Consider the following 15050-nt stretch of genomic DNA (forward strand, 5'->3'; position numbering starts at 1 on the left):
TGAAGGGTCTTGACCCAAAATGTCGATTGTTCATTCATTTCTATAGATACTGCCTGACCTGCTGAGTTCCTCCAGCACTCTGTGTCTGTTGCTGAACAGAGAGTAAGCTTCCTTTTGGCTGAGTGAAATAAGCCTCTTCCCCAACAAAATTTCTTGCTCACACTTTAAACAGAACAAATGAGAGTATATTCAATACAAGAACATAAAGACTGATACCAAAATTGGTTGTGTTTCTATAATAGATGTTAAGTAACTGGAAAATAATATTAATGGAAAGTGTCTATCAGAATAAAGATGTGCAAGTTTAACCCTAGAAAAACTTTGGATTAATCCAAGGTTTATTATTGCTGTCTTATATGACAAAATGAATCCCAATGCAGTTTTCGGTTACACAGACATACTTTGATAACCAATTTACTTTTCTTTGATGGACTGAAAAGCCAAATGCATGAAAGTCAGCAATTTGATTTTGAAATATGACTTGGCCCTTTTTTTTTGCATTTAAAATTTACACACCCATCTTTCAATCATCTCAACTTTAGAATTTCTCTTCATGACAGCATACTTTTTAAACCATAAGTCCTGAGCAAATTCAATTGGATTGTTAAGAAAACATCCATGAAACCAATTCCAAAAGGGAAAAGTAAAACTGTACCAATGAAGACAACATTTCAGTGAAATCAATCAAACACACAATCTGATATTGTAATCAAAACTTGGTAATTAAGTTTGCACAAAAACTGAAAAGTTGCAGGATTATGCAAGCCAAAGTGAACAGATCAGGACACTCTTGTTTGATTACAGCTCAACATTCCATACTATCATCCCTCAAAACTAATAAATTAGCTCTAGACCCTACACCTCAATACTTCTTTGTGCAATGGGGTCCTCGATTTCCTCACTTGCAGACCCCAACCAGTTCAGATTGGCAACAACATCTCGTCCACAATCAACACAGGTGCACCACAAGGCTGTGTGCTTTACGTCCTGCTCTACTCACTTTATGCTCATGACTGAGGCTAACGAAGCACAGCTCCAATTCCATACTTAACCGACAATACCACTGTCATTGGCTGAATCAAAAGTGGTGATGAATCAGCATATAGGAGGGAGATTGAAAATTTGGCTGAGTGGTGCCACAACAATCACCTCTCACTCAATGTCAGCAAGACCAAGGAGTTGATTATTGACTTCAGGAGAGGGAAACTGGAAGTTCTCATCCAGGGATCAGAGGTGAAGAGGGTCAGCAACATTAAATTCCTCAGTGTTATCGCTTACTGTACTGGGACTAGCATGCAAGTGCCATTACGAAGAAAGCAAGGCAATGCCCCTTCTTTCTTAGAAGTTTGCATGTCATCTAAAACTGACAAATTTCTATGTGCTGTGGATAATATACTGACGGACGGCATCACGGCGTGGTATTGAAACACCAATGCCCTTGAACAGAAAACCCTAGAAAAAGAACTGGATGTTTTACCCAGTCCATCATGGGTAAAACTGCCCCCACCACTGACCCACATCTACATGGAGCACTGTTGCGGGAACACAGTATCCATCATCAAGGACCCCCACCATCCAGACTATGCTCTCATTTCACTGCTGCCATCAAGAAGGTGGTATAGGAGGTTCAGGACCCACATCACCAGATTCAGCAACAGTTATTATCACTCAACCATCAGGCTCTTGAACCAGAGGGGATAACTTCACTCATCCCATCACTGAACTGTTTTTAGAACCTAGAGACACAATTTCAAGGCCTCTTCATCTCATGTTCTCAATGTTTATTGCCTGCTTACTGGTTATTCTTTCTGTATTTGTAGTTTGTTGTCTTTTGCACATTGTTTGTTTGTCCGTCCAATTGGGCGTGGTCTGGCACTGATTCTATTGTGTTTCTTGTATTTACTGTGAATGCCCAAAAGGAACTGAATCAGGGTTGTATTGTATATGGCAACATATATGATCTTTGATAATAAATTTACTTTGAACTTAGGATTTTTTCCTCAGAATTCTTTATCATAAAAAATTTACTTTTCCATTAGATACTCACCAAGTTAAGACTATTTTGAAAACACAGAAAAACATTCCCAGCATCTGCCCTACAAATACGCTTCATCCTATTGGTAAGTACTTTATGCAGGAACTATTACTTCCAAGAAAAGTACAATTAACATTATTTGGCTGTCTTGGAAAAAAAGGACAATCTCAGTAACTATCCCCAAGAACGCTTGACAAGGAAATATAAAACTATGAAAAACATCAAGGATTTAGAATGGGCTAGCAACAATAATGTACAATCTGTCACCAAATACATGGATGTTATAGTGGGTCTTAGCTAGTCCAAGTGCACCAAATCACCTTTGCAATTTCATCTGAAGGATAGTTTGGACATTAACCCCACCTCCACAGCCTCTAATGTAATGGAATCAGGATAGTGGTCCTTGTTCTGGTAATATTTAAAAAAAATACAGTAACTATTTTCATTTGTAACTTTTATATTTTAATATGGAGAGAATATAGACAATAGACAGTAGGTGCGGGAGTAGGCCATTCGGCCCTTCTAGCCAGCACTGCCATTCACTGTGATCATGGCTGATCATACACAATCAGTACCCCGTTCCTGCCCTCTCCCCATATCCCTTGACCCACTATCTATAAGAGCTCTATCTAACTCTCTCTTGAATGCATCCAGAGACTTGGCCTCCACTGACTTCTGGGGCAGAGCATTCCACATATCCACCACTCTCTGGGTGAAAAAGTGTTTCCGCATCTCTGTTCTAAATGGCCTACCCCTTATTCTTAAACTGTGGCCTCTAGTTCTGGACTCACCCATCAGCGGGAACATGCTTCCTGCCTCCAGTGTGTCCAATCCCTTAATAATCTTATATGTTTCAATCAGATCCCCTCTCATCCTTCTAAATTCCAGTGTATACAAGCCCAGTCGCTCCAATCTTTCAACATATGACAGTCCCGCCATTCCGGGAATTAACCTTGTGAACCTACGCTGCACTCCCTCAATAGCAAGAATATCCTTCCTCAAATTTGGAGACCAAAACTGCACACAATACTCCAGGTGGGGTCTCACCAGGGCCCTGTACAGCTGCAGAAGGACCTCTTTACTCCTATACTCAATTCCTCTTGTTATAAAAGCCAGCATGCCATTAGCTTTCTTCACTGCCTGTTGTATCTGCATGCTTGCTTTCATTGACTGAAGTACAAGAACACCTAGATCTCGTTGTACTTCCCCTTTTCCTAACTTGACTCCATTTAGAAAGTAATCTGCCTTCCTGTTCTTGCCACCAAAGTGGATAACCTCACATTTATCCACATTAAACTGCATCTGCCATACATTTGCCCTCTCACCCAATCTGTCCAAGTCACCCTGCATTCTCATAACATCCTCCTGACATTTCACACTGCCACCCAGCTTTGTGTCATCTGCAAATTTGCTAATGCTACTTTTAATCCCTTCATCTAAATCATTAATGTATATTGTAAACAGCTGCGGCCCCAGCACCAAACCTTGTGGCCCCAGCACCCATTGGTCGCAGCCTGCCATTCCAAAAGGGACCCGTTAATCGCTACTCTTTGTTTCCTGTCAGCCAGCCAATTCTCAATCCATGTCAGTACTCTGCCCTAATTTTGCCCACTAATCTCCTATGTGGGACTTTATCAAAAGCTTTCTGGAAGTCCAGGTACTCTACATCCACTGGCTCTCCCTTGTCCATTTTCATAGTTACATCCTTAAAAAACTCCAGAAGATTAGTCAAGCATGATTTTCCCTTCATAAATCCATGCTGACTCGGACTGATCCTTCTACTGCTATCCAAATGTGTCGTAATTTCCTCTTTTATAATTGACTCCAGCATCTTTCCTACCACTGACGTCAAGCTAACCAGTCTATAATTCCCTGTTTTCTCTCTCCCTCCTTTCTTGAAAAGTGGGACAACATTGGCCACCCTCCAATCAGCAGGAACTGTTCCTGAATCTATAGAACATTGGAAAATGATTACCAATACGTCCACGATTTCTAGAGCCACCTCTTTAAGTACCCTGGGATGCAGACCATCAGGTCCCGGGGACTTATCAGCCTTCAGACTCAACAGTCTATCCAACACCGGAAAAAAAAGAAAAAAAAAAGAAAAAAAGAAACCACATAAATTGCTAGAACTTTAAAGAAATTGCTGGAAGTGCACAGCATCAGACAACAGTAGCAACAGCGGTTACTGCAGAGGACCCTTAAAACTAGAGAAGTTCTTTTTTCTCCATGTAAAGGTTCTGATAAAGGCTACACTCTCCCCTGATACAGTCCGACTTGTTGAGCGCTTGCAATATTTTCTGTTTTTGCTGATTTGTACGGACTCGTTTAATAAATAAAAGTAATTTAAGCCCATACAGATATCTGCACGCTACATATTTCCTGCTGATTCAGGCGACAAACTCAAGTGACTGAGTCAAACTCCCACAGATTTCTGATCAACTTAGGAGTGTCAAAATGAAAGCTATTGTTCTTTGCGAGAGGTCAAGAAGTTACAGTAATGTAGGCGTTCTATCGTACTCACATCAGTTTTTCTGAACTTGGCTTTTAAGCTTTTCATTTTCGTCCAATGACACGGCAGAGTACCAGATCTCAAATAAGTCTAGACAAAAAACACAAAACACCATAAATCGGGAAGTGCGTTTCCTAACTCGAGAAATTTATGACGGTACTTTCAGCGTTTGCTTACAGTGAATATTTTCTGCACGGCTGCTAGACAATACTCCTGAACTACACACTAACTAAACCGTGCTTCTTTTCGTGCGACTCAGTAGTATTTACGTTTAAAGCTGCCAAAACTACTATTGTGTTCATTGCCTGAGCGTGAATTAGATCTAGCAAAGATGTTCGAGGAGAAAGGGAACAAACGAAACGGAGATGTTGGAACATGCATCCACAGGAACAAGAGCCCGTTTGACAGTCCTTGTTTGACACAACTTTCAGCTTCTGAACTCAAAACTTCACCGGGAAACTTTTGCGGCTTGATTACCCCCTAAGGCGCTTTCTAGAAAGTCGTCCCCGGTTTTAAATAAATCACCGCCTCGCTCCTCCGCGGCAGCGCCGTGTTTCTTTCTTGTGTCTGTGTGCGGCTCTCCCATTCATTCTCTTAAAACTCCCTCCATCTGTTCCCAGCCCTCGCTCAATGTCCCTCCGCTCGAGGGTGACAGTTCTCAGAAACGCGGTGCGCTCGATAAAAACTTCCACCGCTCCAAACAATAACCCCATTCATTCGCTCATCTGCTCTATTTACGATTCGAGGAGGGGAGAGAGAGAAACGACGACAGAGATGCAAGCAAAACGTGCCCTTTCCCCCCCCCCCACCCCCCTAAAATTGAAAGTCTTTATAAAAAGGAATTCTGGCTTATCGCAGTTTGAAGCGGAACTCACCCCATCCCAGTGCGGGAGCCGAAGGCGTCCGTGTAAAGTTGCAAGGAACCGAGTTACATGCGCGTACTTTCCCTCCCTCCCTAACACTGCCCTGAGTGCCTCGCGGTGGGAAAGGCAACGGCGGCGCGTGCCATTGCCCCCACCCCCCGCGCGTGTTCGCGTCATCCGCAGGGAGCGCGCCGCCGCGCGGACACGCGCCGCGTTCCGTCCCCTTTGTTGCCCTCCCGAGAGCGGCAGTGAGCGCCGGTCTCTTGGGGATCGCCCGCGCCTGGGTCAGTCGCCCGCAAAGCAATGAGTGGCGGATCCATTCGTCAAAAGCTCCCACCCCACGCACTATTGCTGCCTTATGGGCTATATGGCCACATGGAATTCTACAACAATGCAGGAGGAAAGCCAGAAATGGAATGTAAACTCTTTGCAAAGAGCAATGTAATTAATTGCTTGTCGCTGCTAGTTCATAACTCAGCAAAATTGCGTACTATGTAGCGCTCTTACACGGATTTTAGTACAAAAAGTATTCACAAAATAAAGGGCACATCTGCTTCGTCTGCATGTTCACTTGATTGACACCAGCTAGCGCTCAATGTGAAATACTGCTGTCAGGTTTACCAGTGTTTGGGATTCTGTCATGCATACACACTGCTTCTAGGTTTGTGTCCAGCAGTTGTGAGCAAGCAATCATTTGATTTAATTGGAATGATTAATGAGATTTTAGAGTTAGACAATGACGTGTCTCTACCCACCACTAATTTCGACATTGGATGAATGCTGCCTGCTATATCCTCTGGAATTCAATGTATTAGCACAAACACAACATTATGGTCACTGTAACATAAATATTCACATATTCTTAGACTGCTAAAGAAATCTGTTATGTTACTTAATATTAAACCTAGTATGCAGAGATATTGTATATTTCTACAACATCCTGGAGTCATAGAACAGAGAGTGAGCAGCTTCAAGTTTCTGGGTGTCAAGATCTCTGAGGATGTAACCTGGTCCCAACACATTGATGTAGTCATAAGGAAGGCAAGACAGCGGCTATTCTTCATTAGGAGTTTGAAGAGACTTGGCATGTCAACAAATACACTCAAAAACTCCTATAGTTGTACCGTGGAGAGCATTCTGACAGGCTGCATCACAGTCTGGTATGGAGGGGCTACTGCACAGGACCGCAAGAAGCTGCAGAGGATTGTAAATCTAGTCAGCTCCATCTTGGGCACTGGCCTACAAAGTACCCAGGACACCTTCAGGGAGCAGTGTCTCAGAAAGCCACTGTCCATTATTAATGACCTCCAGTACCCAGGGCATGCATTTTTCTCACTGTTACCATCAGGTAGGAGGTACAGAAGCCTGAAGGCACACACTCAGCGATTCAGCAACAGCTTCTTCCCCTCTATCATCAGATTCCTAAATGGACATTGAAGCTTTGGACACTACCTAATTTTTTTTAATATACAGTATTTCAGTTTTTGCACATCAAAAAAAATCTATTTAATATATGTAATTGATTTACTTGTTTATTATTATGTTTTATTTTATTTGTTATTGGTATTATTTTCTCTCTCTCTGCTAGATTATGCATTGCATTGAACTGCTGCTGCAAAGTTAACAAATTTCACATCATATGCTGGTGATAATACACCTCATTCTGATTCTGAGAAATAAGCCCTTCTGGCCAATGAGTCCTTGCTGGCCAAGATTCCCATCTAAGCAACTCCCGAAAGGTTTCGGGAGTAAACCCCAAGGAAGAAATCCGGAGCTGGGGTCTCTAAGGAAGTTTGAGGTTGTTTACAACTTCACTCTGGCAACCTCTGCAATAACACTGGCACCAAGCTGTATCGGTGCTTGCCCTTCCCTCGGACCACATCAGTGATATGGAGAGGGAAACCCACTGCATGGGCAACAGCTGGTTCTTCAAACCTTCCCGCCCAGGCTTGTGCCCTGGAGAGGGCACAGACCACTAGAGGTGCAAACCCATGTTCCCCTAGGATCGACGGCTGCCTACTACTCCGCTGTTTAAAAAAATGCTCTAAAATAAGCCAGGGAATTGGAGGCCAGTGACCCTGACATCAGTAGTGGGGAAATTATCAGAAGGTATGCTAAGGGACCAGATACATAAGTATTTGGATAGACAGGGACTGATTATGGATTGTCAGCATAACTATGAAGGTTGTATCTAACCAATTTTACAGAACTTTTTGAGGAAGTTAACACAAGCAATGCATTTCACTGAATGTTTCGATGTACATGTGCCTAATAAATCTGAGTCAGAATCTGATGATTGAATTCCCTATAGATCAAGTCTACTGCCCGGCACTCACTGATCTTCTTGGTTACTTCTTCAAAATTCTCAACTGAGTTTCTGAGATAAGATGTCCTCTGCTCGAAGCCATGGTGACTTGGTGACTCCAGCCACCACGGTAACATGGTGGTTGGTGTGACACTGTGACTGCTCGGGATGTTCCAGAGATCGGATTTCAATTCCGGCACTGTTCTGTTCGGAGTCTCTGTGCGTCCTCCCCGTGGGTTTTCTCCGTTTCCTCCGGTTTCACCACCCAAAGACATAGTGGGTAGGGTAAATTGTCCGATGATTTGGTGAGGATTAATCAGGTTTTCTGGGGGCTGCTGGGGCAGCACAGCTGTAAGGTCCTACTCCGCTAAATAAAAATAAATAAATAAACATTTAACCCGTGCTCCTGATATTGTTGCAGCAGATTATCCAAGACATATTCAAGAAACCTGCAACCCTTCTGACAGAAACAAAGATGTTTTATTATATCACACGTACGTTGAAACATCTCGTGAAGCAAGTCGTATGCATTAACAACCAACACAACCTAAGGACGTGCTGGGGCAGCCCACAAGGGTCACCACACATTCCAGCACTGACACAGCGTGCCCACAATGCTTGGGAGAACGACACAGAACACAAGCAACAAAACAACAACAGCAAAACATGCCACTTTCCTCCATTCCACCCCTCCTCCACACACCTATATAGTCTGTTCTCCACCCTCAGGATAGGCCTGCACCGGTCTCACGGGCAACAGTTTTCTGACTTTCCCAAGATATAGAGTGCATACAACAAAGCAAAACTCCTCTGTCTACAACTTTGGACTCGTAGGCCTAGGGCTTCAGCTATCGAGCTTGGACTTCCAGGTCTCGGGCTTTGATCTTCAGTATTGACCCCAGGACTCTTTGATAACAGGACTCTGAGCTAAAGGCCTTGAATGCCGTGTTCTAGCTGGCCCAGCGGACACCAGCCCTTGTCGTCGCTTGTCCTTGTCCACAGTTCTTGCCACCCCACCACACATCCGTCAGTGTCCCTCATTGCACATCCTCTGCACTCTTCCCAACTTAATGGCATCTTTCATAAAAGTAGGTGTCTAAAACCAAACACAATATTCCAGTTGTGGCCTCATCAATGTCTTGTACATCTGCAACATAACATCCCAATTTCTATACTTAATGCCTTGACTGATGAAGGCCAGCATGCCCCTATCTAAATGCAATACCATTTTTACTGGTACTTTACATGTACTTGTCCTTCTTGTCCTACAGGTCCTTCTGTTCTACAACATGCCTCAGACCCCACTGTTCACTGTGAAGATTCTACCCTAATTTGCTGTCCAAAAATGCAACATCTCGCACTTAGCCAAATTAAACTCCATTTGCCATCCCTCAGCCCACTTGCTTAGTGTAGCAGTTACTGCAACATAGCAGCTAGCATAACACTATTGCAGGGCCAGCAACCTGGGTTCAATTCTCCAACTGTCTGTAAGGAGTTTGTACATCCTTCCCGTGACCGTGTGGGTTTCCTCTAGGTGCTCCAGCTTCCTGCCACATTTCCGGAGATGCATAGGGCGGTAGGTTAATTAGTCACATGACTGTTATTGGGTGGTGTAGGCTTGTTGGGCTGGAAGGGCCTGTTATTGTGCTGTATCTCTAAATAAATAAACAGATTACATAATATGGGAAGTAATGCACTACTGACTCTTCTGCAATAGATGACTCTGCTTTGAATTTCTCCTAGCTCAGAGCCATTGAGTGCAATGGTAGTTAAAAATATGCTATAGAGAGTAACAGGACATCAGAAATCAAAATCCAGAATCCTTATTCACGACTGAAATAAACAAAACTCCCGTTCTGCTGAAGGATCTTACAATTCTGATGATGAAGGTGCAGCATGCTGTAGTAGTGATTTGCACTATTGCTTTACAGTGCAAGTGGTCACTGATCAGGGTTCGATTCCCTTCGCTGTCTGGAAGGAGCTTGTACTTCAGACTTCTGAAAAAGGTGAGAGGAATTGTTTAAGTTGAGAACCAAGTGAGGCAGGTCATGCTCTCTTCTCACTGCTGCCATCAGGAAGAAGGCACAGGAGCCTCAGGATCCATGCCAGTAGGTTCAGGAAGAATTATCCCTCAACCATCAGGCTCTTGAACCAGAGGGGATAACTCCACTGAACTTTACCTGCCCCATCACTGAACTGTTCCCACAACCTATGGATTCATTTTTAAGGACTCTTCATCTCATGATCTTGATACTATCTATCTATTTATTTGTTTGTTTGTCTTTTGTCTGTCTATTTATTTATTTAGTGTGTTTTTACACAGTTTGTTGTCTTTTGCACTGATTGTTTGGTGTGGTATTTCGTTGATTCTATTATGATTATTGGATATATTGAGTATGCCCACAAGAAAATGAACTGGATAATAAATGCACTTTGATAATAAATTTACTTCTTTGAACTTTGAATAAGGAACAATTTGAGCTATTTAACAACTTGCTTTGAATATGTAAGGATAATAGTGAAAATTGCTGGTAGGCTTGTAAGGGTGCTTATCTGAGAATGATAGCCTGTCCAAAGAGAGATTGAAGGAAGCGTAATATGATAGTGGTAAGGGACTGAATATTTTGAAGATGGATTAGTTCCCTTAAAATCACTGAGCTTCTTACATGAAGGAAACTCCTGAGATGATGGGAAGAACATAAAAACTCCTTACACATCAAGAAGAGCAGTGTGAGCTGCCTTAATGACTATCATCCAGTAGCACTCACATCTACGGTGATGAAATGTTTTGTAAGATTTCCACCTTGCTGACAATCAACACTGGGGCACCTCAGGGGTGTGTGCTTATCCCACTGCTCTACGCTCTCTACACCCATGACTGTGTGGCTAGGCACAGCTCAAATGCCATCTATAAATGTGCTGATGCTCCAACCATTGTAGGCAGAATCTCAGATGGAGACACTAAGGCGTCCATGAGCAAGATATACCAGCTTGTTGAGTGGTGTTGCAGCAACAAGCTTGCACTCAACATCAGTAAGACCAAAGAGCTAATTGTGGACTTCAGGAAGGGTAAGACGAAGGAACACGCACCAAACCTCATAGAGGGACCAGAAGTGGAGAGACTGAGCAATTTCAAGCTCCTGGCTGTTAATATCTCTGAAGACCTAACCTGGTCCCAACATATCGAAGACAGTGGCTATATTTCATTAGGAGTCTAATGTCACCTAAAACACTTTAAAATTTCTATGGATGTGCCATGGAGAGCAGGCTGACTGGTTGCTTCACCATCCAGTATGCAGTGGGGGTGGGGTGGCTATGGCACATTTTTAAAGTAAGCTGTAGGGAGTTGTCAAATTAGTCAGCTCCATCATGGGCACTAGTCTTCATAGAATCCAAGACATCTTCAAGGAGCAGTGCCTCAAAAAGGGGTCTTCAATAATTAAGGACTGCATCACCCAGGACTTGCCCTCTTCTCGTTGTTACCATTGGGAAGGAGGTACAGAAGCCTGAAGGCACACACTCAATGATTCAGGAACGACTTCTTCCCCTCTGTCATCCAATTTCTGAATGGACACTGAACCCATGAGCACTACTTCACTACTTTTTTATTTCCTATTTTTGCACTACTTATTTAATTTAACTATTTGATACACACATGTATAGATTTACTGTAATTCACAGTATTTTTTTTCTATATTATCAGGTAATACTATCACTAAGTTAACACATTTCACGATATATGTCAGTGATATTAAAACTGATTCTGACAGTGGGAATTGATCTTCAGTTGCTCAGGTTGTAGTCATGTTGCGCTAAATGATACAATACTGTACTACCCAGAGTGGAGTCCATACATAATACCTGCCTTGTTATTTGTTCATTGATATTTCAGAATTGGCAATATTCAGTTATTCATTCATTTCAGAGTCAAGGTCTTTGTCTAACTAACATCATAAACATTAATTATGAAATAGAAAACATGACACAACAAAACTAATATTTTTCTGTAACATGCAGTCCACATTGATGATCATAAGACCATAAAACATAGAAGCAGAATTAGGCCACTCAGTCCATCAAAGGTGCTCTGCCATTTCACCATGGCTGATTTATTATCTCTTTCAACCTCATTCTTCTGCCTTCTCCCCCAAGTCATTGATGGCCTGACTATCCAAGAACTTATCAACCTCTGCTTTAAATATACTCATCTGATTGCTGTGGCTTTGAACTCCACAGATTCATCACCCTCTGGCTGAAGGAATCCCTTCTGGTGCCTGTTCTAAATGGACATCCCTCTATTCTGAGGCTCTGCCCACTGGTGCTAGACTCCCCACTATACAAAGCATCCTCTCCACATCCAATCTGTCTAGGCCTTTGAACATTTGATAGGTTTCACTCAGATTCTCTGCTCATTCTTCTAAACTCTAGTGACAACAGCCCAGAGCCATCAAATGCTCCTCATATGTTAACTCTTTCATTCCTGAATCATTTTCGTGAGCCTCTTCTGGACCCTCTCCATTGACAGCATTCTTTTTCTTAGATCAGGGAACCAAAATTGCTCACAATTCTCCAAGTGTGGTTTGACCAATGCCGTATAAAGCCTCAGCATCACATCCTTGCTCTTATAGTCTAGTCCTCTTGCAATTAATGCTAACATTGTATTTACCTTCCTTACGACTTTGAAGGTTCAAAGGTTCATTTATTATCAAAGTATACAACTCAGAAACTCTTCAAATTTTGGGTAACCGTGAAACCAAGAAAGAAAAAAAAAGCAGCACAATCATCAACCTCCAAATCCCTCCTCCCTGCATAAAAAACTAATAAAACGGATCAGGTATATCAACCTCCAAATCCCTCCTCCTTCACAAAAAAATGGACAAAAAACAGATCAGGTATATCGACCCCTCCCAAATCCTTCCTTCCTCACAAAAACTGAGCAAAACTGATCCAGCACATCGATTCTCCAGATCCCTCTTCCAATACAAAAAATGCGCAGAACTGTTCAGGCAGATCAGCATCCAAATTTGCTTCCTGGGTAAAAAAAAATCAAACAAAATGGATCAGGCATGTCGACCCCTCAGATCTCTGTTATTGCACAGAAAATGAACAAAATGGATCAGGCATGTCGACCCCTCAGATCTCTGTTATTGCACAGAAAATGAACCAAACGGATTAGGCACGTTGACACCCGCAAATCCCTCTTCCCGCACAACCTGACTCAACCTACAAGTTAACCCTCAAGGAATCCTGCACAAGGACTCTCAGGTCCTTTTGCACCTCACAAATGTTCTCCCTGTTTGGAAAATAGCCTACATCTTTATTCCTTCTACCAATGTGCATGACCATAAGATATAGGAGCAGAAGTAGGTCATTTGGGCCCTTTGGATCCGATCCACCATTTGATGGTGGTTGATCCATTTTTCCTCAGCCCCAATCTCCTGCCTTCTCTCTGTATCCCTTTATGCCCTGACCAATCAAGAATCTATCAACCTCTGCCTTAAATATACTAAAGACTTAGCCTCCATCGCTGCCTGTGGCAAAGAATTCCACTCTGTAGCTAAAGAAATTCCTCCTCATCTCAGTTCTAAACAGACACCCCTCTATTCTGAGGCTGTGTCCTCTGGTCTTAGACTCTTTCATCATAGGAAACATCCTATTTACACCCACTCTGTCAAGGCCTTTCATCTTTCAATATGTTTTAATGTGGTCGCCTCTCATTCTTCTGAATTCCAGTGAATACAGGCTTGGAGCCATCAAATGCTCTTCATATGACAAGCCATTCAAACTTGGAATCATTTTTGTGAACCTCCTTTGACCTCCCCGTAGTTTCAGCACATCCTTTCCAAGATAAGGGGCCCAATACTGCATACAATACTCCAAGAGAGTCTTCACCAGGGCATTATTAAGTCTCAACATTACTTCCTTGCTTTTTTTTTCATTCTAGTCTTCTTGAAATGAGTGCTAACATTGCATATGCCTTCCTCACTACAGTCTCAATCTGCAAATTAACCTTTAGAGAATGATGCACAAAGACTCCCATGTCCCTTTGTGCATCAGATTTTTGTATTTTCTGTCCACTTAGAATTCCTTTTATCAAAGTGCATGACCATACACTTCCTGACACTGTTCTATCTGCCATTATTTTGCCCATTGTCCAAATCTAAGTCCTTCTGTAGCACCTGTCTTCATATTGACAACAGACTTTGCAACAAGCTATCAATTCATTGACATATAACATAAAAAGAATTGGTCCCAACACAGACCCCTGTGGAACATCAATAGTCACCAGTAGACAGCTAGAAAAGTCTCCATTTATTCCCACTCTTTGCCTCCAGCCAATCAGCTACTTTTTTATCCATGCTAGCTTGTTAAGCAGCCTCATGTGTGGCATCTTGTCAAAAGCCATCCGAAAATGCAAATACACAACATCACCTGATTCTCTTTTGCCTATCCTGCTTGTTATTAGTTCAAAGAATTTGTTAGGCAATATTTTCCATTGAGAAACCATGTTGACTACTGTCTATTTTATCATGCACCTCTGGGTACCCTGAAACCTCATCCTTAATAATTGACTCCAACATCTTCCCAATCACTGAGGTCAGACTAATTGGTCTATAGTTTCCTTTCTTCTGCCTCTCTCCCTTCTTGAAGAGTGGACTGACATTTGCAATTTTCCAGTATTCTGGAACCATTCCCAGATCTAGTGATTTTTGGAAGATCATTACTAATGCCTCCACAATCACTTCAGCCATGTCTTTCAGAATCCTGGGGTGTACACCATCTGGTCCAGGTGACTTATCTACCTTCAGACCTTTCAGTTTCCCAAGAACCTTTTCTCTAGTTTTGGTAACTTCACACAATTCATGACCCTTGACACCTGGAATTTCCAACATTCTGTTAATGCCTTCCACAGTGAAAACTTATGCAAAATATTTAATCAGTTTGCCCCCCATTACTACCTCTCCAACATTGTTTTCCTGCAGTCCAAAATGAATGAATGAATGAATGAATGAATGATCTTTATTGTCATTATACACAGCTGCAATGAAACTCTGTTTGGCTTCCTCTCAGGCAATCAAACAAAGTGGTAGATAAAAACAAGACAGTAATAGAAAAACCACTCTCGCCTCTCTTTTACACATTATGTATCTGAAGAAACTTTTTGTACCCTCTTTAATATTATTGGCATCTTACTTTCGTATTACATCTGTACTTCTCTAATGACTTTTTTAGTTCGTTTTTAACCATGCACTTCCCTGCACTAAATTCCATCTGGCACGTTTTTTTTCCCCATTCTCCTCATCTGTCAAAGCCTTTCTACAGACTCCCTGCTCT

General features: G+C 42.3%; 1 protein-coding gene across 2 annotated transcripts in view; it reads right to left on the reverse strand.

Annotated features, from left to right (window-relative positions):
• The window catches only part of LOC132404987 (ankycorbin-like), a 207860-nt gene extending 202258 nt beyond the window's left edge, over window positions 1-5602 (reverse strand). For both annotated transcript variants that reach the window (XM_059989645.1, XM_059989644.1), the window contains exons 1-2: window positions 5423-5602; window positions 4560-4637 (exon numbers count right to left, since the gene is read on the reverse strand). In XM_059989645.1, coding sequence (XP_059845628.1) covers window positions 4560-4637; window positions 5423-5587 — 243 coding nt within the window. In that variant the 5' untranslated portion in view covers window positions 5588-5602. The remainder of the gene's footprint in view (window positions 1-4559; window positions 4638-5422) is intronic.
• Window positions 5603-15050: the final 9448 nt, after the last annotated feature.

Source organism: Hypanus sabinus, chromosome 14 (assembly GCF_030144855.1).
Source record: "Hypanus sabinus isolate sHypSab1 chromosome 14, sHypSab1.hap1, whole genome shotgun sequence".
NCBI classification, from domain to species: domain Eukaryota; kingdom Metazoa; phylum Chordata; class Chondrichthyes; order Myliobatiformes; family Dasyatidae; genus Hypanus; species Hypanus sabinus.